Source organism: Narcine bancroftii, chromosome 5 (assembly GCF_036971445.1).
Source record: "Narcine bancroftii isolate sNarBan1 chromosome 5, sNarBan1.hap1, whole genome shotgun sequence".
NCBI lineage: Eukaryota > Metazoa > Chordata > Chondrichthyes > Torpediniformes > Narcinidae > Narcine > Narcine bancroftii.
The window spans coordinates 249,329,690-249,357,098 of NC_091473.1; the positions used below are offsets into that span (position 1 = coordinate 249,329,690).

At 43.5% G+C, this 27,409-nt stretch overlaps 1 protein-coding gene across 1 annotated transcript in view; it reads right to left on the bottom strand.

Moving 5' to 3' along the window:
* LOC138765164 (epidermal growth factor receptor kinase substrate 8-like protein 3) overlaps window positions 1-27,409 on the bottom strand; it is a 97,469-nt gene that overhangs the window by 30,067 nt on the left and 39,993 nt on the right. The window contains exons 3-12 of the mRNA XM_069942016.1: window positions 25,564-25,640; window positions 23,499-23,563; window positions 17,626-17,784; window positions 16,410-16,550; window positions 12,752-12,825; window positions 11,081-11,238; window positions 10,751-10,800; window positions 7,759-7,870; window positions 4,879-4,946; window positions 652-726 (exon numbers count right to left, since the gene is read on the bottom strand). Of these exons, the coding sequence (XP_069798117.1) occupies window positions 652-726; window positions 4,879-4,946; window positions 7,759-7,870; window positions 10,751-10,800; window positions 11,081-11,238; window positions 12,752-12,825; window positions 16,410-16,550; window positions 17,626-17,784; window positions 23,499-23,563; window positions 25,564-25,640 (979 nt within the window). The remainder of the gene's footprint in view (window positions 1-651; window positions 727-4,878; window positions 4,947-7,758; window positions 7,871-10,750; window positions 10,801-11,080; window positions 11,239-12,751; window positions 12,826-16,409; window positions 16,551-17,625; window positions 17,785-23,498; window positions 23,564-25,563; window positions 25,641-27,409) is intronic.

Sequence of the window (27,409 nt, forward strand, 5' to 3'; positions counted from 1 at the left end):
TGTTTCCATGTGGGTCTTTAAAAAATTTTAATTAAATACTTTAAATTAGATAAAGATGTGTTTCTTATAGAGCTGCCTTTGACTTGCAAATGTTGCTTAGTCATTTTCATGAATGAGCCATGGCATGTTAGGCCGAAAGCCAGGTGGGCCTTAGGCAAAAAAAGGTTGAGAACCACTGCTATAGACCATCCATTCTGCACATAGTTCCCCACTGCTCTGCTCCACGGCTGGCGCCATGGGGAGGCATTCGTGGGCATAGCCCCACCTGCAGCGCTAGTATCACTAGTGTCACGTGGTTTTATCTCCACATGCGATTAGCGCGTGCATTTGTCTGTTACGTCGGAGCAACGGGGAAGTGTGATAGCGGCGCATGGGAGAGGTTAATGGCAGGTATGGCACCAACCTTCCACCCCCCGAAATGAGTTTACAAATGTCAGTTTGGACCCTCCCCCATCCCACCCCGTTACCCTAATGCCACCCAATTAGACTTGTTCTGATGCCGACTCTGCTCTGTTCTATGTTCTAATCAGTGCTATTCGAATGCACGATTTAGAACGTGCTGCGCCGTGTACATCCGCGGTGGAGGAGAAGCAGATCAGTGGGGGTGGGGGTGTGGATGTGTTGCAAGTGAGACAGCAGATATCTACTTACAAACTGAATACTCTGGAATATACTGTGAACTATGTTGGCGGCACTTGATTTGTCAAGTTGCGATTCTAGCCTGGTCTGAGGAGAGAACAGAATTTATCATCACCTGTTGGAAACTCAGTTACTAACAGTACTGTTCTATCATCAGATAATGAACCAAACTAAACGAAACCCCAGCAATCCGCTGCATACCCCAGAACTGACTAATGGATCAATGAATGCCTTGTGATTAATTTATCGGCCCCTAATCAGCTGCTGGTGCTTATGGTCTCCCTTTACTTTCATCGCTTTTCTTAACTTGATTATAAGAAAAAAACAATTTTTACAGAAAGTCGGCAATTCAAAGCTTATTTTGTTGATGGGCCTTTGATTTTTCAAGACTCAAGATTCAATTTATTGTCAGAGTTATAAAACAGTGTCCTATTACATGAAGTTCCCTTTTGCCTGTTGCAAGGCAGACAGATTCACCACTGGCAGAAATTGCCTGAAGCACCCCTTACATTTCTTACTTTCGGAGAAAGAGGAGCAAAAAGAGAGTCCCATTAAGGAATTAGAGGGAAAGCAGCTGCCCTGAGTCCCAGCAGGAATTTCATTCCAGGGATTGCAACGATAGGACGCTCAAAGCAGCTGCGCTGGTTGATTCTGTCGTGGAGAAGGCATTCGGAGTATAGGCCTTCATTAATCGTGGAATTGAATTTAGGAGCTGAGAGGTCATGTTGCAGCTCTATAGGACTCTGGTCGGACCCCACTTGGAGCACTGTGTGCAGTTCTGGCCACCTCACTACTGGAAGAATGTGGAAGCCATCAAAAGGGTGCAGAGGAGATTTACAAGGATGTTCGCTGGATTAGGGAGCAGGTCTTATGAAAACAGGTGGCGTGAACTCGGTCTTATCTCCTTGGAGCAGCGGAGAATAAGAGGTGACCTGATAGAAGTGTTTAAGATGATGAGAGGCATTGATTGTGTAGATAGAGGCTTTTTCCAAGGGTTGAAATAGTCGCCACAAGAGGACACAGTTTTAAGGTGCTGGGGAGTAGGAATGAGCTGCTGGCAGTGGTAAATGGAAATGGATATGTTAGGGTCCTTTGAGAGACGCTTGGATAGATATATGGAGCTTAGAAAAATAGAGGGCTATGGGAAAGCCTGGAAATTTCGAAGATAGGGACATATTCAGCACAGCTTTGTGGACTGAAGGGCCTGATATTGTGCTGTAAGTCTTCTGTCCTACAGAAGGCATGAAGAAGATAACATCCTTGAAAATCTTTCTTCTACAGCCATTTGGAATTCACTGCTCACTTCACAACTTTGGGACTCATTCAACAGGAGACAGTAAGAACTGTCTTGAATTGTTTATTGCCAATACTAGAGGACATTTGCAGAAAGTGAAGGGAGGAAAGTTTAGGGGAGACACCAAGGATACGTTTCTTTTACACAGAGTGCCTGGAATGCCTTTCCAGGGGTGGTGGTGGAGGATGAAACATTAGGGGATTTAAAAGACTCTTAGACTGCCACATGGATGAAAGAAAAGTAGAGGGTTTGGAAGGGTTTCACTTTTTTTTGGTTGGAATATATAGGTTGCACAAAATCGAGGGCCAAAGGGCTTATTCTGTGCCATAGTGTTCTATGCTCTGTGTGTATCAAGGTAAAGTAAAAGGCTTTGCGTCACGTGCTATCCAGGCAAGTCAACTCGTGCAGCAGTTAGTACCATAGTAACTAATAAAGATACCACACATGGGAAATAATGTTACACTAACGTAAATAGTGCGGGCCACAGAGAAAAGTACAGTAAAAACCAATGCAAGGGCATCATCTTTTGCCAGTGAGAGATCCTGTCCGATAACAGCAGGAAAGAAATGGTCCTTGAATCAGGAGGTTTGTGTTTGCAATCTTCTTCCCAGTGGAAGAGGGAAGAAGAGAGTATGAAAGGCATGAGATTGATCATTTAATAAGCTGGCATTTCCCCCGGACAGCGCAAGCTGTAGACTGAGTCCACGGACAGGAGGTTGGTTTCATAACGGACTGAGCTGCCCGCAGGTTCTAGTGAATAAATAAGATCAGAGAGAGATTCTGCAGCCTCGGCAGTACCTTTGAAATAACAGGTCTGGATAATGGTCCTGAGGTCACTGCATCTGAAGCAGGAAGAGTTCCTCACTGAGTACCACCACAGAGGTCTTTAGTGAAGAAGGTGAGGGGCAAGCTGCAGCAATATTAGTTTACATTCTAAGCATTTCAGTATAACAGTAAATGTGCCTCCTGTGTGATGGAGCAGCCAAATGTGTGTGATGGGGGAGATTGAATGAGAAGACAGGTGAATGAGAGTTGTTCTCCACCCAATACAACTGATAGGATGAGAGGAATGGAGAAAGGAAATGTTGTTATGAATCCCAGCACACAATATTCCATTGGAACAGGCAGATTTGTCCTGAAAAATGACCAAGCCTCGGGCACTGAAGGCTTCTTGATCATGTCGGAGGTTTGGATCTGGAGCCCATGTTGCCAATAGATCAAACAGGAGTCTGTGCGGTGTTGGAATCTAGGGGTTAAAACATTATGAAAGAAATGATTAATTAATAAGTTTATATGTACTGCATGGTTCAGGGAAAAAGAGGAATGTGATTAAGTGGCAATCACAGCATGGAGCAAAGTTGGCTGAGCAAAATGGTCTGCTCACAAAATACAGGGAGAGGAAATGCATAAAACGATTTAGGAGGAATGCTCAAACTGAAGGAGGTGGTGAGTAGCACAGGAGACACAGGCCAGACCAGAACAAAGAATGGCCTGCAAGAAACAAAGGGAATGGAAAACCAGTCTTGGAGGAAGATTAAGGCAGGAGGAGGTGTTAAAGAGAACAGCAGAAATTAGCCAGACAGGGACAGAATGGTGATTAGAAATATCTGGGGATGAATTAATTTCTGATCCAATCAACAGGATAGTCTGGCTTGGAGGATTAAGATGGGAGTGCTACACCCCAGATATCTGCAAAACAGGAGATGACTTGTGATAACCCTTATGCAAAAAGATCTAGCAAAGGAAGCCAACTTTTGTTCTGTATGATAAGGTTGATCTATATAAACTGAGCCAACTGGACAATAGGGGTTAGTCTTCGGGAGTAGCTCACTGTGCAGGTGACCTATGAACTAACGATTGACCCAGAGCTCTGTTAAGTTTTATTCTTGTACTGTGTAATAAATTGACTATTGAACCGAATACCTTCTCCTATCACTTCATTCAAAGAACACGCTGGACTCAGACTACACATAGACTAAATTAAGAGTAAGGTAAAGCCAGAGTCCGACAGCGGCTGCAGAGGCAGCAGGAATGGCGGAGGTGAATCCACGGACCCTCAGTGACTGAAGGGACTCTCTTTTGCTTCTCTTTCTCTCGTACTGCAGGAAGCACTGTGTGACATTATTTGTCTGCCTTACAGCAGGCAGAAGGCAATGTTGCATAATATTACATGTTCTGTGCTATTGCATGACAATAAAGGAGTCGTGAATCTTGGAACAAGGTAATTTATTGTCACTGGTATCTGGCTCAAAACCAATCCACACTTCAGCGGTAAAAATCTTCCTCTAGTTATTCTTTGCAGGAAAACTATACGAACTCTGCCTTAATTTGTGGAATAGTTCCCTAATATTTCTATGAGTTTACCAATGTTGACACTCTCAGGATAGATCCAGGGATAAGTACATGCCAGACTGGTGCACTTGTATAAGAATAACACAAAACATGCATAAACACACTATTAATGCAAATTTATCATGTTCACATCCAGCCCTTCTATCAGATCAGAATTCTTCCTTCCTCTAACTTTCTCCCCTGTATTTTCAACACATTTCCCTCACCACCTTTTTTTAAAAATCATTGTGGCCTTAACTGTCCTGTGTAATTTCTTAACATATTTATGAACAAACAGGTTACATTTAGGACCCTCAGTTTTGGCCTTCACCATGTTTGTCCATTTGAATCCCTTCATGATCTTCAAAGGCTACACTCCACCCATCTCTTCACTCAAAGTCATTAGCCCAGCAATTGACCCTCTTAATTTTCAGTCTGAACATCGCCCAAAGATTCCAGCTCAATTCCGGTTTATCTTGCACCTTGTAACCTCTCATTCTGTGTCAGTGAATATTCCCCTAAGATCACTCTACCAAGTATGGTTCAAAGAAAGATTTTTAGACCTTCATTTACAGTAATGGGAGGACCATTTCATTCTCCACCAGTCCACTTACTAGCAAATTAAAGGCATATTTTATCTTCTGAAAGCAATCTATGTACTCTGTCTCCGGAGGTAGTATTTCTGCAGAGAAAGGTGTACATAAAATTTGGTTAGTGAAGATTTGCAAGTTATTCAAGAGGTCATAGACCGAAGTAGCACAGAAGCAGGCACTTCAGCCCATTGAGTCTATACTTACCATTGGCCACCCCTTTGCACTCATCTATCATTTGTTCCATTCTCTTCACATTCCCATCATCTCCCCCCAGATTCTACCACTCACCAGGGGTAATTCATAGTGGCCTATCGACCTCTCAGTCTTTTGGGAGGTGCGAGGAATCCAGAGCACCCAAAGGAAGTACTTACAGTCACAGGGAGAACGTGCAAGCTCCAGGCAGAGAGTGCCAGAATTCTGCTGCAGCTGGGTCTTTGGTGCTGTGAGGCAGTGGCCCTACAAACTGCATAACTGAGCCTTCCACCCCTGTTCAATTGGTTAAAGACAATTTCTTCCCTGCAGCCGTCAGGCTACCCAGCGAACCCCACAACAGTGCTCTCATGTGTTGTCCAAACTGATCTTTTGTTTCCTTCGAAACAAATGGACAGAAAAAGGCTACAGAGAGTCGTGAATTCGGTCAATGCCATCATGGGCATTAGTCTCCACTTAATTGAGGACATCTACAAGAGGAAGCATTGTAGATGCTCACCACCCAGGCATTGCCCTCTTCTCACTACTACCATCAGGAAGGGGGTACAGGAGCCTGAAGACGAACACCCAATGGTACAAAAACAGCTTCTTCCCCTCCATCAGATTTCTGATCGGACAATGAACCACGAACACGACCTCACTTTTTATGCACCAATTTATTTATTTTAAAATATATAACTTATAGCAATTTTTGTTTTAAAAAATTAGGCCTTAAACCTAACACTAATTTATTTATCTTTCAATAATGTCTTTGAAAATGGAATCTGGAGCAATTTTGCACAAGTAACATACAATAGCGCTGCTATGAAACAATAAATTTCGTGATGCATGTTCATGACAATAAATTCCGATTCTAATTCTAACTCGAACCTCTGTAATCACGCTCCCGTCCTTCTTCTTCATATGGCTGTATGAATATCAAGGATGGCCTGTAACAATGCTCATGGAAGAACCCTTCTCACAGTACCAGGTATAGTGTGACCAGAAACCTAAATCTCAACAATGAAAAGATGTCCAGGAAACAGAAGGGAAACTAATATTTCATAGGGCAGATTTATGGTAAACAACATTTTGAATCGCCAATCTCAGTGAAGGAACGACATCGCTTGGCTTTGGGACATTGCAGGTTGATATTTGGCTTTATCCCTTCAGACGATTGCCAATCCATTTCCTTTTTTTTTATTTTTTTTCTCTTGCACTATGAGTCATATCCATAATAACATCCACAAAAGATCATCATCCATATATACATAGTTACATTTCTTCTTTTCCTCCCTCTCCCCTTCCCCACCCCCTTCAAAAATCAATAAATAATAAAACACATAAAACAAAGAAATAACAAAAAAGAAAAAAGTCGTATCGTCCACTTTCACATATTTAAATTTTGTACTAATAATTATGTCATTTTGTGGTCGACATTCTCCGATATATGTTTCCCAAATTTGTTCGAATAATGTACATTTGTCTTTCAGATTGTATGTAATTTTTTCTAATGGAATACACTTGTTTCTTTCTGTAAACCACTGTTGTATTTTAAGGTTTGTTTCCATATTCCAGGTTGTCATAATACATTTTTTTGCTACTGTTAGTGCTTTCATAATAAATCTTATTTGGACTTTGTCTAACTTTAGTCCTAATTTTTTTCTCTTATATTATTTAACAGAATTTTTTTTTAATATTATGGTATATTATTTTTTGTGATTTTGTTTAATATTAAGTTTAGATCTTCCCAGAAAGTTTTTACTTTTGAACAAGTCCAAATTCCATGTAATGTAGTTCCAGTCTCTTGGTTACAGCGAAAGCATTGATCCGATGCTGTTGGGTACCACTCTTAATTTCTATGGGGTAATATATAATCTATGTAGCCAGTTCTATTGTATCATACATAATCCAGTATTTATCGTGTTCCTCATTGTTCCTAGACATTTCCTGATGGAGACACCTACCCCTAAAGAGCAAAATAAAAATGAAGGTGGCTTGAACAGGAGTCAACAATGTGGGAAAAATGCCAGTACACGATTCCTCAAATGGAGAGCTCTTCAGAAAACTAAAAAACATTGCCTGCACAACAAGCAGGAGGATGAAGAAAAACACAAAATCTGCAAATGCCGGAATTTTAAAATTAGACAGACAGCGCAGTAACAGGCCCTTCTGGCCCTCAAGCCTGTGTTGCCCAATTACATCTAATTGACCTTAAACCCTGGTACATTTTGAAGGGTGGGAGGAAACCGGAGAAAACCCATGCAAACATGGGAGAAAGTACAAACTCCTTACAGACAGCGCTGGATTCAAACCCGGTCGCTGGCTCTGTAACAGCATTGCGCTAACTGCTAAGCTAACTGTGCCTCCTTGAATTGTGATAAAACAAAGTGCTGATGGAAGAACTCACTGGTTAGAAATGGACAGTCAAAGGTTTGGGCTGTATCAAGAGTGTGACCAATCCTTTTCAAGGTGGTCTACTGACAGTCATAAATGAGCGGTGTCCCGTTTAAAGTCATTCCAGCTCCTTGTTGGTGACAGGGATGCAGTGCTAATTTTTTAGGTGCAGGAGCTCACCAAAAATGGTAATGAGGTGCTTGGATCAGTCCCCTGAGGTGCCTGGAGCTGCCACCCCTGAGGTGCCAGAGCAGTGCTCTATGTGCACCTGCAGAACTACACCCCTCGTTGGTGAGAATCTAACAGATTCATTACCTTTCATCTTCTTGGATTTCTTCTTTTTCTTCTTCTGAGGATTTGAGTCAATAGATTTTTGAATCTTAATCAGAAAAATCTCGATCTCATCGATGACATGATTAAGGATTTTCTGTCAGCCAAAAAGAGAACACATTGATGACAAACTCAAGTAGGTTATAAAACAGAAAGTGTTGCAATGAATGAACGATTTGTCATATACACGATAATGTACAGATGCAATTAAAATCTTATTTACTGCAGCTTCCTAGGTACATTAAACCCACAACACAACCATAAAAGATAGTAGCAGAATTAGGCTGTTCTGTTCAGAATAGGTTCAATGGGTTCAAAGAGAATGAAGGCTAGATATGTGTTATCAACAAATAGCGATCTTCATTTACTCACAAAGGAATTCATAAAATGACACACACTCACAGGCACTAACCTGGAATAATACACAAATAATTACACATCGGGTGCAAGTAAATCGCTGCTAAACATTCTCAACTCCTGGTTGGGAATGCAAGAGTTAAATACACAATGCCCATCCACCCACAGGCACAGCACACCAATGAACAGTAAATTAATGACAACCAAAAAGTATATCAAACGAATCTGGTTTCCAGCATCTATCATGGCTTGGGATCCAGGACGCGCCCATCGCAGTCAGCCTTCTGGTACCCGCCCATGGCCAGCAGCCTGGACTTTAGTGATGGCCTCGAGGTAGCAGCAAAAGAGAGAGAGCAAAACACCATGTGCAAGGCTTTTTCAATGCAGGGCCCTCACCTGTGGGCAGATGGAACCATTAATTGGCACCTGGGGGACCAATCACGTGTCAGCTGCAAGGGGCAATCATGCATCAACCTTAGAGGTGGGTAGATCTAACTCTTGATTGGCAGGTGAGTTGTCTCCTGACTAGGTTCCACCCAAAGGAGCCACATGACCCTTTGCAATCCACAATACATAGGCCATTCAGCCCATTGAGTCTGCTTCACCATTTGAATCATAGTTGATGTATTCTTCCTTTTCAGCTCCATTCTCCTGCCTTCTCCTCATAACCTTTGATACCCTCACTATTCAAGAGGCTATCAACTGCTTTAAATCTACTTAATGACTTGACCTCCACAGCTGCCTGCAGCAACAAATTTCACAATCTCACCACCTCACCACATCTTTGTTTTAAAGGAATGTTATTTTTATTCTGAGGCTGTGCCCTCTGGTCCCAAGCTCTGCCACTGCTGGAAACATCTCTGTGCCCACTCTATCCAGCTCTTTCAATATTTGATATGTTTCAATGAGGACCCCCCCCCCCCCCCCCCAAACTTCCAAACTCTAGTCAGTGCATTTCCGGAATCATCAAATGGTCCTGTCATCTCATCTCCTGGATCGTTCTCATAATAACACATAGGAAGATGACCTCCACCATTATGAAATGCTTCAAGCGTCTGGTGATGGAATATATCAAAGCACATATCTTGAACTTCCTAACAGAAAGACCAGTAGGTCAGTAGGAGAATGTGGAGCACTGCCATGCTGAGCCCTGGTGCACCTCATGTCTGTGTTCTCAGCCCACTCCTTTTCATGCTACTGACCCATGACTGCATCACCTGATCCAGCTCTCAAAAGTGACATAAAGTTTTCAGATGACACAACAGCAATGATGAGTCGCACTACAGAGAAGACGTGGAGAATCCTGTGAAATGGTGCGAGAAAAACAACTCAAGTTTTAGTGTGGACAAGACGAATGGACTTCAAAAGGACCAGGAAGAACCATCCTCTACATTAACAACTTTGCAGTAGAGAGAGTGGAGAGCACCAAATTCCTTGGAGTTCTCTTAAATAATGGCCTATTTCCTCACTTTTCCAGAAGGTGCCACAGTGACTACATTTCCCAAGAAGACTGAAGTGGGCAAGGCTACCAGCCACCATTATGCCAACCTTCTACAGGAGCATCCTGGCCAGCTGCATCACAGTGTGGTACGGTTGCTGCAGAGAAATGGGTCGGAGGTCATTCCACAGAAACATAAGAGTGGCAAAGAGAATCGCTGGAGTCTCCCTTCCACCCATCGACGTGATCTTTGTCTGAAGTGGATGTGCAAAATCATTGAGGACCCCTTCCACTCTGCACACAGCATCTTTCAGCTGCTCTCAAGAGGGAAAAGATACCAGAGGATCAGAGCCAGCACCACCAGGCTGAGGAACAGCTTCTTCCAACAGGCGGTGAGAACGCTGAATGACCACACTAACCATCCAAGACTCTTTTATCCATGAAACAATCTTTATTTATTTATTTGTATCTATGAATACTTGTCCTGCATATGTATTGTTTGTCTGTATGTGTGTTTTGCATTGAGGACCAGAAACGCTGTTTCATCAGGTTGTACTTGTACAATCAGATGTCAATAAATAAACCTGAGTTGACTTGTAAAAAAGAAAGAATATTCACAATTGGTTGTGTTGTAAAGTCAGTGGTGCAGAGAGATCTTTGGTGGTCTTGAAGTCGTGTTAGGATGCAGATCAGATTAAAGATACAGACCTCAACTTGTAGGAAATAAATTTAGCACAAAATTTGTAAACCAGTGGTTTTCAACCTTTTTCTTTCCACTCACATACCACTTTTAGTATTCCCTATGCCATAGTTGCTCTGTGATGAGTAAGGGATTGCTTAAGGTGGTATGTGGGTGGAAAGAAAAAGTTTGAAAAACCACTGTTTTAATCGAACATAATTGACTCGTGATGTGCACGGTTTCAGAACTCCAAAGGAAATGGACCAATGACAATTTTTCTCAAGTAAAATATTTCAGTAAAATTGGGTCATGAGCACTGGTTCTCAATCTTCCCACTCACATCCCACCTTATGCAATCTCTTACTCATCACAGAGCACCAATGGCCTAGGGATTACTTAAGGTGCAATGTGAGAGGAAAGGAAAAGGTTAAAAACCACTGTATATACAGAAAAGATTTTCAGAAATTACACAGCAGAATAAAGTGTTGCATCAAACAACTCACCTTCAATCTTTCTGTGTCCAGAGCTGCCTGATTATTGTTGAACATTGAATCTAGAGAAAGAATTTGCAATGAAACAATGTCGGCTACTCATTAAAGATCGCAAACTACAGTTCACCCAACAGCACTGAAACAGCTTCTTTCCCTCTGCCATCAGATTTCTGAATGGACAATGACCCACAGATGCAATCTTACTTTCTCTTATTTTTGAACTAATTTTTTCTTTTTATGTAATTTATAGCTACTGCTGCAAAACAAGATAATTCATGACATGTTCATGACAATAAATTCATGTAACAGACCAAACAGCAAGTGATAAGGTTACACATGTACCAGTCTCAGATGAGGTCCTGGAAGACTGCTCGATCGAGCTTTGGTGATCTGATGCTGCCGGCTCTACGATGTTATTACAGTTGGGCGGTGCAGTTTGGATTGGAGGTTTCAGATAAGGTTCCTGAGGGGACTGGGAGTTCACGATTCCTGAGGTGTTTCTGAAACAGAGTGACAGGTACAAGTGTTCAATAGCAGGGACAATTGTGGAGGTTCTCTATTAAATAAAAGTCATCTGATCTCCACCAGGGATTCATATATCTTCCAAACCTGCTCCAACCATTATCCAATTGCAGCTCAATTTTCAGATAAGACTGATTCGATAAGCATACAGTCTGACCTGATCATGAGACAGACGACCATCATTGGACTAGATATGGTAATGTGAGAGATGAGAAAAACTGATATAAAAATATGAACATGAAGAAACTAAAATTGATACATGAGTAAATGAATGAAGCCAAGTACAAACAGGATATTAGAATGCAGGAAGCAGAATCAGTCTGAGTAAGATAAGAATCTCCTAGCATAGAATCAGCAAGTTCACTGAATGAGATAAGGATAAACAATAGATAATAGAATGTAGGAAGTAGAGTTAGTCTGAATGAGATAAGGGTCTTCTAGCCCCAGACAGAATTAGCAGGTTTGCATATGTAATTAGTAAGCTTATTAGCCAGTTCTACATATGAAGAGGACACAGCCCTGAGGGACGGGAAGGTGTAAATTAGAACAAAGACAGGGTTGTGAATGAGGGCAATGACATGACAGGATACCCCCTGGTCCTCCAAGTGCACAGAAACAGCATGTAGGTAGGCAGGATTGCCTAATGCCAAACCTCTCCAGGAGGCAGAAGAATGTAAGGGGGGGGGGGGGGTATTCTTATACTGAAATGAACTGTATAAAAGTTGGGTGAGCCCCCAGTGTGTGTGTATATTCCCAGGGTAAGGGGAAGCACCCAACTTTGCATTGTTGTCTAATAAATGTTCTTTGTTCTCAATTTTTGTCTCGAGGAATTTCTGTGAAGGTACTTCTGTTTCTAACAGTAACGTGATTTGTTTCTTTATTAATTGAACTTATGTGTAGATGAATTAATCATATATCATAAAATCATCCCTGCTACATGCACAGAGCCCAGGATATTTCAACTTTTCAATAATTTATTCAATTGCCTTTAATTAAAAATTGCAATTGAACTGACTTACTTCATCCATTCAAAATACATGTTTCAGATTATAACAACCTGCTGTGTGCTAAAACGTTTATTAATTATCATTATTAAGCATTCAATACATTACATAATCTTTGTTGTACTTCCTGTGGAGAAGATCTATAAAGAGCCCTGACTGATATACAGGGTTCAAGACTTGATTAGAGAATAAGTTCCCGCATGGACCCAATAAAAGTGGACAGTTAGCATAGAGGTTAGTGCTATGGGACCCAAATCCGGCGCTGTCTGTAAGGAGTTTCTAAGTTCTCCCCATGTCTGCGTGGGTTTCCTCTGGCCGCTCCGGTTTCCTCCCACCATTCAAAACATACGGGGGTGGCAGGTTAATTGTGGTATTTGGACTGCATGGATCGTGGGCCAGAAGGGCCTGAACTAAACTAAAAGTCTCTCTCTTTTGCTGCTACCTCGAGGCCATCAATGGTCTTAAATGGTTGGTCTTAAATGCATACCTCAGAACATCATGATTTCTTCTTTCCTTCTTTCTTTTGATAATTTTCTCCATGTCATTCTGTATGAGATCAGCCTATTCATTGAAAACAGATGTAGCAATAAAGATGATCCAGAAACATAGCCTAATATGTCACTGGGCTTATTGTGTACAAATTGGCCTTGTATACAAATCACAAGGGAACAAACAATTAGAAAACAAGATGCTTTCATTCCAATGCACTCCTTAATGGTTGGGATTTTTGTTTCTTTTTCGCTTGTGACCCAGAAAGTTAACAGATCAACTTCAGAGACTTGAATACAACATCTGACCAGACATAAATGGAATGCTTCACTGTTGATGGTGATACCAATGGAACGAGACTGTAATCTGAAACCCGCGCTGACCTCAAGTGGTGCTTTTCATTTTTTTTATGGAGGCCTAGCTCATGGGTTTTGCTGAATCAAAAGTAACAGGCTGGCTTTAACTGCACTGAGGTTCTGGGATCTTGTTCCTGGGATGACACCTTCATGACAATGGCAACACTTCCAAAATTTTATATAGATACAAAGCTCATGAAGGGTGCTACTTGAATCTCATTCTTATTTTTGTTACTTGTCATTGTAAGATCAAATATCCGTGTCCGAGGATAACATGGATTATTCGTCAAAAAGATGCTGCAGTCTCTCGACATTAATCAACTGGGATTACCACCCCACAGAACCTGTTCACCCTGAGGAATCAATACACGTTGACGTCTTCTGGAAAGTAACTCCAGAAAGTAGACGGGTTCTTGCATTGTCAATCCAACCTGGTCTTGGTATTTCCTTACCATAGACCATTAAAGAAGCAGGATGTTGATGTGGCATATACTGTATATCTTGGAACTCAGTTATCCTTGGGATCAAGTGGAATTACAATGGTGGTCTGCACGTGACAGTTTCTTTCCCACTGTTATCCACCTCCTAAATGAATCCCAAAATAGTAAAGACATGTTGCCTTTGATCTAGATCAGTGGTTTTCAATTTTTTTCTTTCCCTCGCATACCATCTTAAGTAACCCCGATGTATAGGTTCTCTGTGATTAATAAGGGATTACTTAAAGTGATATGTGAGTGGAAAGAAAAAGTTTGAAAACCACTGTTTTAATCGTCCTTAATTGACTCATTATGTGCACGGTTTCATAACTCCAAAGGAAATGGGCCAATGACAATTTTTGTCAAGCAAAATATTTCAGTAATAATTGGGTCTAGAGCAGTGATTCTCAACCTTCCCTTCCCACTCACATCCCACCTTAAGTAATCACAGAGCACCGATGGCATAGGGGAATACATGTTTCAGATTATAATAACCTGCTGTGTGCTAAAACTTTTATTATTTTCATTATTAAGCATTTAATACATTACATAATCTTTGGTGTACTTCCTGTGGAGAAGATCTATAAAGAGTCCTGATTGATATACAGGGTTCAAGACTTGATTAGAGAATAAGTTCCCACATGCACCCAATAAAAGTGGACAGTTAACGTCTTCCGGAAGACGTCAACGTGCATTGATTCTTCAGGGTGAACAGGTTCTGTGGGGTGGTAATCCCAGTTGATTAATGTAGAGACACTACAGCATCTTTTTGACGAATAATCTATGTTATCCTCGGGCACGGATATTTGATCTTACAATGACAAGTAACAAAAATAAGAATGAGATTCAAGTAGCAGTGAGTGGAAAGAAAAAAGTTGAGAATCACTGATCTAAACCAAATGATCCCCCTCTGTAACTATTGAACTAGGTCTTACTTGTTTGTACTATGTATGAGATGTCTGGTGGACTGCTCAATCACTATATATTTGATACATGTGACAACAAACTTGACCTGGACTTGAATAGATTGGTGGGGGCTTGTGAGAGGAGGAGGAGGACGAGGGGATATTCTTGATAGATGGCAACAGAATGTTGTTCCGTGTCTTTAGCAGCTTGATGTCAGTTAGCACAGTGAATGGGTTGGTGCCGTATCAAAGTTGGAACCATTCAGTTTTTAAAAGTAAAGGATAAATGTTTAAAAAAAAGAACATTATTGGAGTGATCTGAGTGAACTCAAGATTAAGACTATTTCAGTCAGATAATAGTATTTCTATTTTTGTTCAATATTTTGCATGTAATTATGTATTTAAATCATTTCTTGCTCCCATTGAAATGGTTTATGTTAAATGTTCCCAACTCCCTTACACCCTGAGGCATGTGCTGTTGCATGGGCCTAGATGAACTTTGCTGCAGATCTGCCCATACTCCATATGAGGGAAAGGATGGACATTATTCATCAAGGCAGACCACTGACAAGAATGCTTCCTTAGATGATCACAACCTGAATACTCAGATTGCATAGGAAATCTTTACAGCAAATTGTAATGTGGATGATGGCAAGTGCAATGACTTTGTAGAGAAACTTTGAGCATGAAATGGCAAAAAAAAAATATTTCATATGTGTGTTGGAATACCAGTGGGTATGTACACTTGGGTGAGTAAGTGAGTCCATGTGCATGTTGAGGACATGTGGGGAAGGACAGACATGTGCCTCACTATTTCATATGTGTGTTGGAATATCAGTGTGTATGTACACTTGGATAAGTAAGTGAGTCCGTGTGCATGTTGAGGATGTGTGGGGAAGGATGGACATGCGCCTCACTTTTTTCCCTCAGTTGCATCAGGAATTGGCCATGGGAATCCACTGCAGGAATGGAAGTGGTTGGTTGGAAGATGCATTTGATCATTGTTTTCTCCTTTCTTCCCCAAGGGTGGTGATTCTTTGATTGGACCCTCCAGCCTTTTTCTCCAAGAGCCATTCTGGATCTACAATCTTGGAACATCAGTCTGGCACCAGGGGCACTCATAGTGAGGGGCATGACAACATCCTCACATCTAGGCCCACCAATCAGTCAGGAGCCATGCTGGTGAAATTCCTTCCAAATTCAGTCCAGCTTATATCCCTGCCCATTCCCTTGGCTGGCTGCAGATTCAGCAGCGGGTAATGTTACAGTTAATCTGATCTTGTGAATATTTCCTGCAGCAATCAAAGGCTGGACTGAAACCAACTCAAGTTTTCTCACTTGTTATCCCAAATTAACAAAGGTGGACAATGAATGCTTTCCTGTTCTAGTTAAGACAGATCTACACACACTTAGCCTCTGAGATCTGGAACTATCTGTGTGAAAACATGGTAGAAGCGGATTCATTCTTCACTCTGGGAATTGAAATGCCTCAATCCCAACATTTCATATGGCTACTGCAGTGAAAAAAACCATTCAAACTATTGAACCAATATGTAGGAGAGATAGCTGATGGATAAAAACTTTGCAAATCTCCAAGGAAAGAATGGTAACAGGGGCTGACTGGTTTATTCTTGCAGGGGTAAGAGTTGATTGTCACACAGTATATAAAAACAAATACGAATGCATCACAGGCTTTATAAACGTAATGGTTTCTTTCACAGCAGCAACCATGTGACTTTCTTTTAGTGGTTTAGATTGGGGTGTTTGATGAATTCCCATCAATTCACCCTTCCTCTATTTTGACAAAAGAGTGTAAGTCAAAAGTCACTTTAGCCATGTGCATGAACCTTACCCTTGATGGCCCAGTCTACCAGAGCTACCGTGCGGTTTCCCGTGACTTCCTCACGATGAATACTTACAGAGACCTCCTCACACTGGAACAGGAAGATACTGGACCTCACGCTGCTGATGGTCACTGCCAAGATGGAGTTGTAGATGCAGCTGTTTAGTACTGCCTGACTGTCCTTAACAGCATCAATGGGAAAGTTCTCCAGGTCATCCTGCAGGGACAACCAGAAATCAATACCTTTCTCTTTACTTTTAAAGTTATTATTCTGCCTCTCTTGTATACACTTCTTCCAGACCTGTGGTACTTTGTCTTCATCCTTTCTTTAGTGAATCTCCACCATCACCAATTCCCTCTTTTTCTCTCTTCTCTTTTTTCTTTCTCTGTATTTTAACACTTTTTCAAAAGCTTGGCCTAAAAAATGAAATCTGTTTCTCTCTGCACAGATGCTACCTACCCTGAGCAACTGCCCATGTTTCAAAAGAGGTCTCACACACACACACACACACACACACACACACACACACACACACACACACACACACACACACACACACACACACACACACACACACCAACAGACACACAGACAAACACACACACACAGACAAACAACAGTTGGCAATCCCACACCCCCCCCCCCCCCCCCACCACTTGTCACAAGGATGCAGGTTAATTTGAAAAATCCATCTTTCACTGTAATAGAGCTCTGCTTGCCTGTGCAGCTGAAATTAGTGTCTTTTTTTTGAAAATGTTATTTATTCGTAGAAATTAGTACTAAGTACTGACAGACCTTGTCCTGTATAGTGCCTTGTGGTACGATGTGAGGTCTACTGGTCTGCTCACAGATCACCTCTATCACTGCATTTTCGATGCATGCTACAATAAACTTAAAACTTAAAAACATACTTCCCTCCCTCCCCCTCTCTCTGTACCTCGCCCTTTCCTCCTGTTCTCTCTCATTATATCTCTCTCCTTTCTCTTCCTCCCTCTTACTGCCTCATTCTCACTAGTATAGAAAGAACATTGTAAAATAAGGGTTCATAATTTAAAACTGAGGTGTATACATTTTTTTTCTCTCAGAGGGTAGTGAATCTCTGCCCCTGAGCACGATGGAGATCCTTAGGTCCATGAGAGCCAACATTAATGATAGGATGCAGAAGACGCCATGCAGCGTTAGGAAATATGAAGCATCAGATCTTCACCCATGAGAGCATGAAGATTAATGCACCAGGGGGTGGGAAATTGAAAAATCTTTATTTTGAATTCTTAGTTTCACGAATTCGTACCTTAGTCTCAATGTCCACCAGTTTGAAAGAAGTGTTGCTCAGCTGCAGGAACATGTCCTGCCCCCAGACCTTCCCCTCGGCATCAAGCTTCCTGAGATGTTGGATGCAATGGTCCACTATTGACCCATCGTTCAAGTCATGGTCACAGGTAATCAGGTGCTGCACACAAAATTCAGGAAATAGTTGCAGTAAGGATGAAATAAAAGTTTATGGGCTGCAGCATGCTATTTTATTGCATGCTCATTTGTAAATGACATGCTTGGCTATTTTTAATGCAAAACCATTGCAGACCCCTACCACCCCGCACACAGCATCTTTCAGATGCTTCCTTCAGGAAGAGATACAGGAGGATCAGAGCCAGCACCACCAGGCTGAGGAACAGCTTCTTGCCACGGGCAGTGAGAACGTTGAACAGCCAAAGGCACTGCTCGCACTACCCATCCGAGACTCTCATATTTATGAAACAATATTTAATTATTTATTTGTATATATGACAACTTGCTTTGCCTGTGTATTGTTTGTCTGTACGTGTGTTATGTCTAGTTGTGTGTCTGCGTGCTCTGCACCGAGGACCAGAGAATGCTGTTTCATCAGGTTGTACTTGTACAAACAAATTATAATAAACTTGACTTGACTCTTCCCACCTAGGAATCTACTGGTGACGTCAGTCTGCTTTGCCTGTATTTTCCATGACAGAATGTTCCACATGGTCATTTTACAATCTCACCATGTCCTCCCTCTTCCAAAGTTTAAAATATTGACCTTCAAGTGACAGCTCAACAGTGACCTTTGGATATTAGATCAGTGGAACACGCTCAGTATATATCCTTTAAATCTGTCACGGTCACATACCTACATGGACCAGGCACCATGAGTTTTCATTATGGAGTGATGTGGACGGGAGGTGTTAGCCACCATTGGTTACAGGCCCACATGGTCAGAGTGAGCAGTTGCAATGATGCGTGTGTGAATAAGCCTATGGGTAGGCTTATGTAATGTTTGTAGGCAATCTTAGATGAGGGGAGATTTGATTGATGCATACAAAATTATGAGGGGTATAGATAGAGTAAATGCTAGTCGGCTTTTCCACTAAGGTTAGGTGAGATACAACCAGAGGACATGGGCTAAGGGTGAAAGGGGAAAAAGTTAAAAGGGAATATAAGCGGGAACTTCTTCACAGAGAGAGTTGTGGGAATATGGAATGAGTTGCCTTCTGAAGTAATGAATGCAGGCTCAATTTTAACATTTAAGAAAAAGTTTGGACAGGTACATGGATGGGTGGGGTATGGAGGGCTATGGACTGGGTACAGGTCAGGGGTCAGTGGCTGAGTAATATTTTGGGACAGATTTGAAGGGCCTGTTTCTGTGCTGGTTCTACTCAAAATAATGTAATGAAGCCACTGTAGCGGCGGCTACTCTGCTCCTGCAATAACACACACAACCAGATGAGTTGAGCTCAGTGAGCAGACTAGTTTATTGCAGGCTGCTGGGCTGCACTTATACTCCCAGCCCGGACCTGGCTGAGAACTGCGCTGGAGGGCGCTGATGTCACCTGGGCTATACATGGTCCCCAAGCGCGGTTTTCCGAGCCCCATGCTGGAAGGAAGGGAAACCCTCGACAGTGCCATTTTGGCCGGCTGCCCCGCCGCGTGGCTTACAAGTGGGGCCGGTTCGCCTGCCTTGTGGTGAGCCACCACACAACCCTCTGCCCCCCCAGAACTGGTGCCAATGTCCCTTTTTGCCAGACAGCCTCGCTTCTTGGACTGGGCAACGACCACGGGCTCGGTGGGATCGAGGTGTGTTGGCTTCAGCCTGTCCATGGTAAACAGCTCCCGCCTGCTGCCCATGACCAGCGTGAACATTGAGCCGGAACGCTGTACAACCCTGTATGGCCCCTCATACGGACGCTCCAGAGGTGCCGAGGTCGGGCCCCACCAAACAAAAACGTACTCCATGGAAAGCAGTTTGCTGGAAACGTGAGACGGGCGGGTGCCATGCCTGGGCGGCGGTGGGGGTTCGATCGAGTCCAAGCGTGCCTTGAGGTGAGGAAGTAGTTCGTGCGGCGACTGCTGGGCATTGTGAGGTGCGTTGACGAACTCACCAGGTAGTGCCAGCAGCGCACCGTAGACCATCTCAGCTGATGACACCTGCAGACCTTTCTTGGGAGTGGAACAGATGCCCAGGAGCACCCAAGGCAGTTCGTCCGTCCAGTCGGGATCGGTGAGGTGGGCCATGACCGCTGACTTAAGCTGGCGGTGCAGACGTTCGACCAGTCCATTGGCCTGCAGGTGGTAGGCTGTGGTGTGGTGTAGCTGGATCCCCAACCTGTTGGCGAGTTGTGCTCGGAGCCCAGATGTGAACTGGCCACCCCGATTGCTGGTGAGGTGAGCCAGGATGTCGAACCGGGCGACCCAACCATGCAACAGTGCTTGGGAGCAGGAGTCTGTGGAGGCATCTGGCATCGGGATTGCCTCGGGCCAGCAAGTGGTACGGTCCACCATCGTAAACAGGTAATGGTTGCCCTGGGAAACGGGGCCACTTGAATGTGGCTGAACCGTTCCCGGATGTGCTCGAACTCCTGTATGGGCACCCTGGTGTGCTTGTGCACCTTGGACGTCTGGCAATGGGTGCATGTTCTGGCCCAGCCCGTGATCTGTTTCCTCAACCCATGTCATATGAACTGTTCTGCCACCATCCGGTCTCTGGACCTGATGGACGGATGTGAAAGGTCGTGGATGTGACGGAAAACCTGCCTGCGCCACTGCTGGGGAACCACTGGCCACAGGGTGACAAAGGAGATATCGCACAGGATGGTGCCTTCGCCACTTGGAGTTGGGAGGTCTCGGAACCACAGGCAAGTGATGGCGGTCTTGAAGGCCCTTGTCTCCTCATCAGCTTCCTGGTCCAGGGAGAACTGGTCGAAGTCGAGGCCGAGTGTCAGCACGCAGATGGCAGGTCATGAGAATGCATCGACGACCACGTTGTCCTCCCCACCTTGTGCTGAATGTCAGTGGTAAACTCCGACACGAAGGAGAGGTGACACTGCTGGCAGGTCGACCAGGGATCCTTTGCCATTGCAAGTGCCTGGGTGAGGGGTTCGTGGTCGGTGAAAAGTCCTCCCCTCTAAAAAATAGTGGAAATTCCGCACCACCAGGTACATGCCCAGTAACTCGCGGTCGAAGGTACTATACTTGCGTTCTGGCAGACGGAAGAGCCAGCTGAAGTATGTCAGCGGCTTCCAATGTCCATTCACCTGCTGCTTCAGGATGGCACCAATGGCTGTGGCAGAGGCATCGACAGAGAGTGCCATATGCAGGTCGGTGTGTGGGTGGGCGAACATGGCGGCCTTCGCAAGGGGCGTCCTTGGTGGCCTCGAATGCGGTGCAGGCTTTTGGGTTCCAAGCTAGTGTCTTGTGCTTGGCTGCGATGAGGGCATGATGCGCACAGCTCCCGGGATGAAGTGGTTGTAAAAGTTGACCGTACCCATGAACTCCCGCAGCCCCTTGAGGCTGTCTGGACGTGGGAACTCCCTAATAGCGGTGACCTTCGCAGTGGCGGGCATGGGTCCTTTGGCCATGGTGGTATGGCCCAGGAACTGCATGGACTCTTTCCTGAACTGGCACTTGGCCGGGTTGATGATAAGGCCGAAGTCGGCCAGCCGATAGTAAAGGGCACCTAGGTGGGCCTTGTGTTGCACCCGGTCCTTGCTGGCGACGAGGATGTCATCCAAATAAATAAAGACGAAATCAAAGTTGCTGCCCACAGAGTCGATGACGCGCTGGAAGGCCTGAGCGGCGTTCTTGAGCCCAAACGGCATGTGCAGGAATTCGAACAAGCCAAAGGGGGTGATGATGGCTGTCTTGGGTATGTCCTCAGGATGCACCGGGATCTGGTGATATCCATGCACCAGGTCAACCTTGGAGAAAAACCTCGCACCGTGCAGGTTGGCCGTAAAGTCCTGGATGTGAGGGATGGGGAAACGGTTAGGAACGATTGCCTCATTGAGCCGTTGATAGTCTCTGCAGGGATGCCAGCCACCAGAGGCTTTTGGGACCAGATGGAGCGGCGAGGTCCATAGGCTGTCAGATCGCCAAATGATCCCCAGCTCCAACAGGTGTGAAAGCTCCTCCTTCGCTACCTGGAGCTTGTTAGGCAGAAGCCGGCGTGCCTTGGCGTGAACCGACGGGCCCTGGGTGGGGATGTGGTGGAACACCCCATGGCGCGGTGAGGCAGTGGAGAACTGTGGCTTGAGGAGTGTCGGGAACTCATCCAGGATCCGCTGTAACTCGTCTCTGGGCGTGCTGATTGTGGCCATCTGCAGTTGCTCCAAGCGGAAGGCATCGAGGTGAACGGCCTGGAAGGTACGGGCATCCACCAGGCGCTTACCTTGAATGTCCACCAGAAGCCCGTGGGCAAGGAGGAAGTCTGCACCCAGGATGGCAGTTGGAAGGGACGAGATGGTAAACCTCCACGCGAAATTCCGTTGGCCGGTCTGGAAGTGGACTGTCTTGTCTCCATACGTCCAGATTGCCGTTGCGTTGGCCGCATGGAGGGGAAGTCCACAAGGTCAGTTCCTGGATTCGATGGCTGTGGCCGAGATGACACTGATCTGGGCTGCAGTGTCAATGAGGAACCGCCGGCTGCTGACTGAGTCCCTCAGGTGGAGAAGGCTGTGTCCTTGGCTAGCCACCATAGCCATTAACAGCGGCTGGCCTGGTCATTTCCCTGAGCATGGCTGATGACACTTCTGAGCCTGGGCTCCCCAGTGCTGGTGGTAGAAGCAGAGGCCTGAAGCGGATGCTGTGGCCTTGGTTATGCTCTTGGGGGCCCCTACAGGGGCCGGGTGTTCTACCACAGTGCTAGGGGTGGGCTTGGCATGGTCGTGTCCATGCCTCATGACCTGCTGGACCACTGAGCCTTCCGAGAATCATGCAAGCCCTAGGCCTTGGGCCTTCTGGGTGACCTTCCTTGGGTCGGTGAAGCTTTCCTGGTCCAACAGTGGCCAAATGTTCCCAGGCATATGTTCAAGGAGGCTGTGCTCAAAGAGTGGGCAGTTGGTGTGCTCACCCATGAGCGTGAGCATCTCGTCCATCAGTTCCATCGGGGACCTGTCCCCGATGTGCAGCATCGAGGTGCAGCATCCGAGTGGCACGCTGGTGTCTGGATAGTCTGAGAGACTCGGTAAGCATTCGCTTGATGGTCTTGTACTTGTCCTTGGCAGGTGGGTGCTGAACAAGGTGCAGCACGCATCTGGTGGTGGCCTGGTCCAGGGCAGCGACCACATGGTAGAATTTGGTGAAATCTGGTGGAGGTGAAACTGGGCCTCCGCATGGCCGAACCAAGTCTATGGCTCCTGAATCCAGAATTCAGGCAGTTTTACGGCAATAGCGCTGATCCCAGGCTCGATCATGATGGGTTCAAAGACGTTTGAACCAGTCGGTGTCACTAATTGTAGCGGCGGCTACACTACTCCTGCAATAACACACACAACCAGATGGATTGAGCTCAGTAAGCAGACTAGTTTATTGCAGGCTGCTGGGCTGCACTTATACTCCCAGCCCATACCTGGCTGAGAACCGCGCTGGAGGGCACTGACGTCACCCGGGCGTCACGTGATCCCCAAGTGCGGGTTTCTGAGCCCCGTGCTGGAAGGAAGGGAAACCCCCATTTTGGCCGGATGCCCTGCCGTGTGGCTTACAAGCAGGGCCGGTTTGCCTGCCTTGTGGTGAGCCGCCACACCACAACCTATTCAATCGGAGGTAAATGAGTCAGAATTGGTATATAATTTTGCATGCTATAATCCCGATTAACATATTGGCATTGATTCCCTTGAAAGTACAATATCAATTAGGCAAAATGTCTGCAGCACAAACCTCGACACGATGCTGAATTGGGCTATCTGTGGAGTTAAGCTTCTGCGCATAGGCTTTTCTTTGCTCTATTAAATGGTGAAAGAGAGAGAGAGAAATTAGAAAGCATAGGAGAGGTAAGGTAGCAAAACAACCTAGGATTGAGTTGTGATGTGCCGATCAGTAGGAACATTATCTGTAATGGACACCAACTTTCACTTTGACAGATCCCTCCATGCAATCTACTCCTATCAACATGCTCTCATGCACAATGTGCTCACCTACCATTGTCCATTGGTTCTGGCATTGTTTTATGTGGAAATATTCCATAATGTGGCAAGAGAGAATGCTATATTAATGGAGATTATGTGTAAATTCCATTTCAAATGATATGGAGACAGAACTGCCACAAAGATGGGATAGTTATCAGATTTTTAAAAATCACCTCAATCCTGAAGAACTGTTTGGAGTCCATTTCTCCAAACTTTGCCTTTTCTCCATCATTTTGTCAGAGGTAAAGCCATTTGTGAAGGATTCTACATCCCTGAATTTTTCATGAGACACTGAAAAAGTCTATCCTGACATTGCATAGATCGTATCTAAGCCTATTGACTGCAACTATTTACTCCCTATAGTTGCTGTGAGATCTGCTGAATTTCTCCAGCACTTTTGTACACTGCACTTGCCCCCAGCTTCTGCAGATTTCCTTAATGGACTCCAACAAGTGATTAAGAATGACTATCGCCAAATAAATATGAAGTGGCTACAGCTGGCATCCAGTGGCATTCACTGTCATGGCAAATCTGGTGGTTGTGAGTTTAGGGAACCAGGGAGGGGGCAAAGGGTGTGAGGCAAGGGAGAATTGGGAAAGATTTTGGATTTGCCATTTGAAAGGGAAGACATCATAACTGTGACTCTTGAATTACCAGATATAAATCAATGGATAAATTATTGAGGACCCCACCACCCTGCGCACAGCATCTTTCAGATGCTCCCATTGGGAAAGAGATGCAGGAGATCAGAGCAAGCACCTCCAAGCTGAGGAATAGCTTCTTCCCAGGGGCAGTCAGAATGCTGACACCAATCCCCCAAAACTTTCATATTCATGAAATAATTGTTAGTTATCTCTCTATCTATCTATTTATCTATTTATTTATCTATCTATCTATCTATCTATTTATTTACTTACTTTTTTATCTATCTATTTATTTACTTACTTTTTTATCTATCTATCTATTTATTTACTTACTTACTTTTTTATCTATCTATCTATTTATTTACTTACTTTTTTATCTATCTATCTATTTACTTACTTTTTTATCTATCTATCTATTTATTTACTTACTTACTTACTTTTTTATCTATCTATCTATTTATTTACTTACTTTTTGATCTATCTATCTATCTATTTATTTACTTACTTACTTTTTTATCTATCTATCTATTTATTTACTTACTTTTTGATCTATCTATCTATCTATTTATTTACTTACTTACTTTTTTATCTATCTATCTATCTATTTATTTACTTACTTTTTTATCTATCTATCTATTTATTTACTTACTTTTTTATCTATCTATCTATTTACTTACTTTTTTATCTATCTATCTATTTATTTACTTACTTACTTACTTTTTTATCTATCTATCTATTTATTTACTTACTTTTTGATCTATCTATCTATCTATTTATTTACTTACTTACTTTTTTATCTATCTATCTATTTATTTACTTACTTTTTGATCTATCTATCTATCTATTTATTTACTTACTTACTTTTTTATCTATCTATCTATCTATTTATTTACTTACTTTTTTATCTATCTATCTATTTATTTACTTACTTACTTACTTTTTTATCTATCTATCTATCTATCTATCTATCTATTTATTTATATGTATGAATATTTGTCCTGCATATGTATTGTTAGTCTGTATGTGTGTTAGGTCTGGTTGTATGTCTCTATGTTTTGCACTGTGGACTGGAGGACACTGTTTATCGGGTTGTACTTGAAAGGTGCCCATGAACAGACTGCTGCTCAATGTTTAGATGAAGAGTTACGCTTTAAACTCTGAAACATAACTTACGATAAATGGCTTTTGCAGTTGGTCTGTTGGAAGTACTTTGGGGTCCATGGAATGGAGTATTTTTAGGTGGAAATTCACTAGAAACAGAAATATAAAATGCTTAAAAACATGTTAAAACAATATATTTCCATCTGTGGTTTGATATCATTTATTCAGAATATTCATGCAGGGGTTTCACCAAATAGATGAAAATGTTGAGTCTGTTCTCAATAATGACCTAATCCAAGTGAACTGAACTGCAAAAACCAGTAAATATTGCTAAGTAATATTATCAATATCTGGATGAACAGTGTTGTGGAGATTTATAGAATGGAAATAGGCCCTTTAGCTAAACTTGTCCATGTTGACCAGGTTGTCTACCCATTTATTTAGCCCATATCCCTCCCAGCTTTTCATATCCATATACAGTAAAACACCTGCTTTCTGGAATTCAATCAATCTGCAAAGAAATGACCAAATACATTGCAAAAAATGCCTTTAAAATGGGTGCACCTCACCTTTAGTTCACCAATCAAGTAACACATGACCTCAAATTTTTTTAATATTAAAAACAAATTTAGACATACAGCACAGTAACAGGCCATTTCAGCCTACAAGTCCGTGTCACCCAATTTACACCCCATTAATCTACACCCCCGGTACATTTTGAATGATGGGAGGAAACCAGAGTCCCTGGAGAAAACCCATGCAGAAATGAGAAGAACATACAAACTCCTTATAGATAGTGTGGGATTCAAGCCCTGGTCTGGTCCCAATCACTGGCACTGTAAAGGCATTGCACTAACCACTATGAACCATAAAATTCACTTATCCAGTTTCTACCAATCCCCATAGGTGCCGGATACCAGGAGTTTTGCTGTACCTGTCTAAATGTCCTTTAACGGTCACAACTGTACCCATCTCTATCACTTGCTCTGCAAGCTCAAACCACATCCCCCTCGCCCTTTGTGTGAAACAGGGTGTCCCTTTCAAATCTTTTCTCAATCACATTAAGCCTAATTTTAGGCTCGTCTTCACTGGGGAAAAAACCTTTGATCATTCGTCTTATCTATTGCCCTCATATTTTTTTATACATAGAATAGGTATCAACCATCTTTTGATACCATGATGAAGGGCTCAAGCCTGAAACATTGGTTATGTATCTTTATTTTTGTTATATAAGGTACATTGTTTGACCTGCTGAGTTTCTCCAGCATTGGTTTTTACTTTTATATCACTATCTGTCTCTGATGCTCTAGGGAAAAAGTTCCAGCTTATTCAGCTTCCCCCTTGTAACCCAAGCCTTCCAGTTCAAGTAACCTACTCGTGAATTTTTCCACAACTTTTCCAGCTGAATTACATCCTTCCCATAGCTGGGTGACCAGAACTGCATGCAATATTCCAAGTGTGGGCTCACCAGCATCCTGTACAGATATAACATGTATCCTGACTGATGCCAACCCCCTCATTCACCACAACCTGCCTACCTGTGTTGTCCAATTCATGCATAGGTTTTCTTTCCCAGTCCTGACCATTTACTGGGTGTTCACTGGTTGGCCCGCTCTCCAGGTGTCTCCCTGCCCTTAACTCCTCCCTGGTCCTGCCCATGTGACCCCAGGCCATAAAGTTTGAGTCCCCTCTCCTTCTAGCTCATTTCCTAGCCCTGGACCCGGGCCAGCAGTCTTCTAATACAATAAAGCCTATCGTTCCCCTCAGTCTTTTTCTGTGTAGTTATTGGGGCTACTGATAGTGCCCAACACTGGGTAAATCCTCCCTGGTTTAACTTAGCAAAATGCAACACTATTCTGAGTTAAATTCAATCTGCAATTCTTAGCCAACTTTTGTAGTTCATCTCGATCCTGTGGTA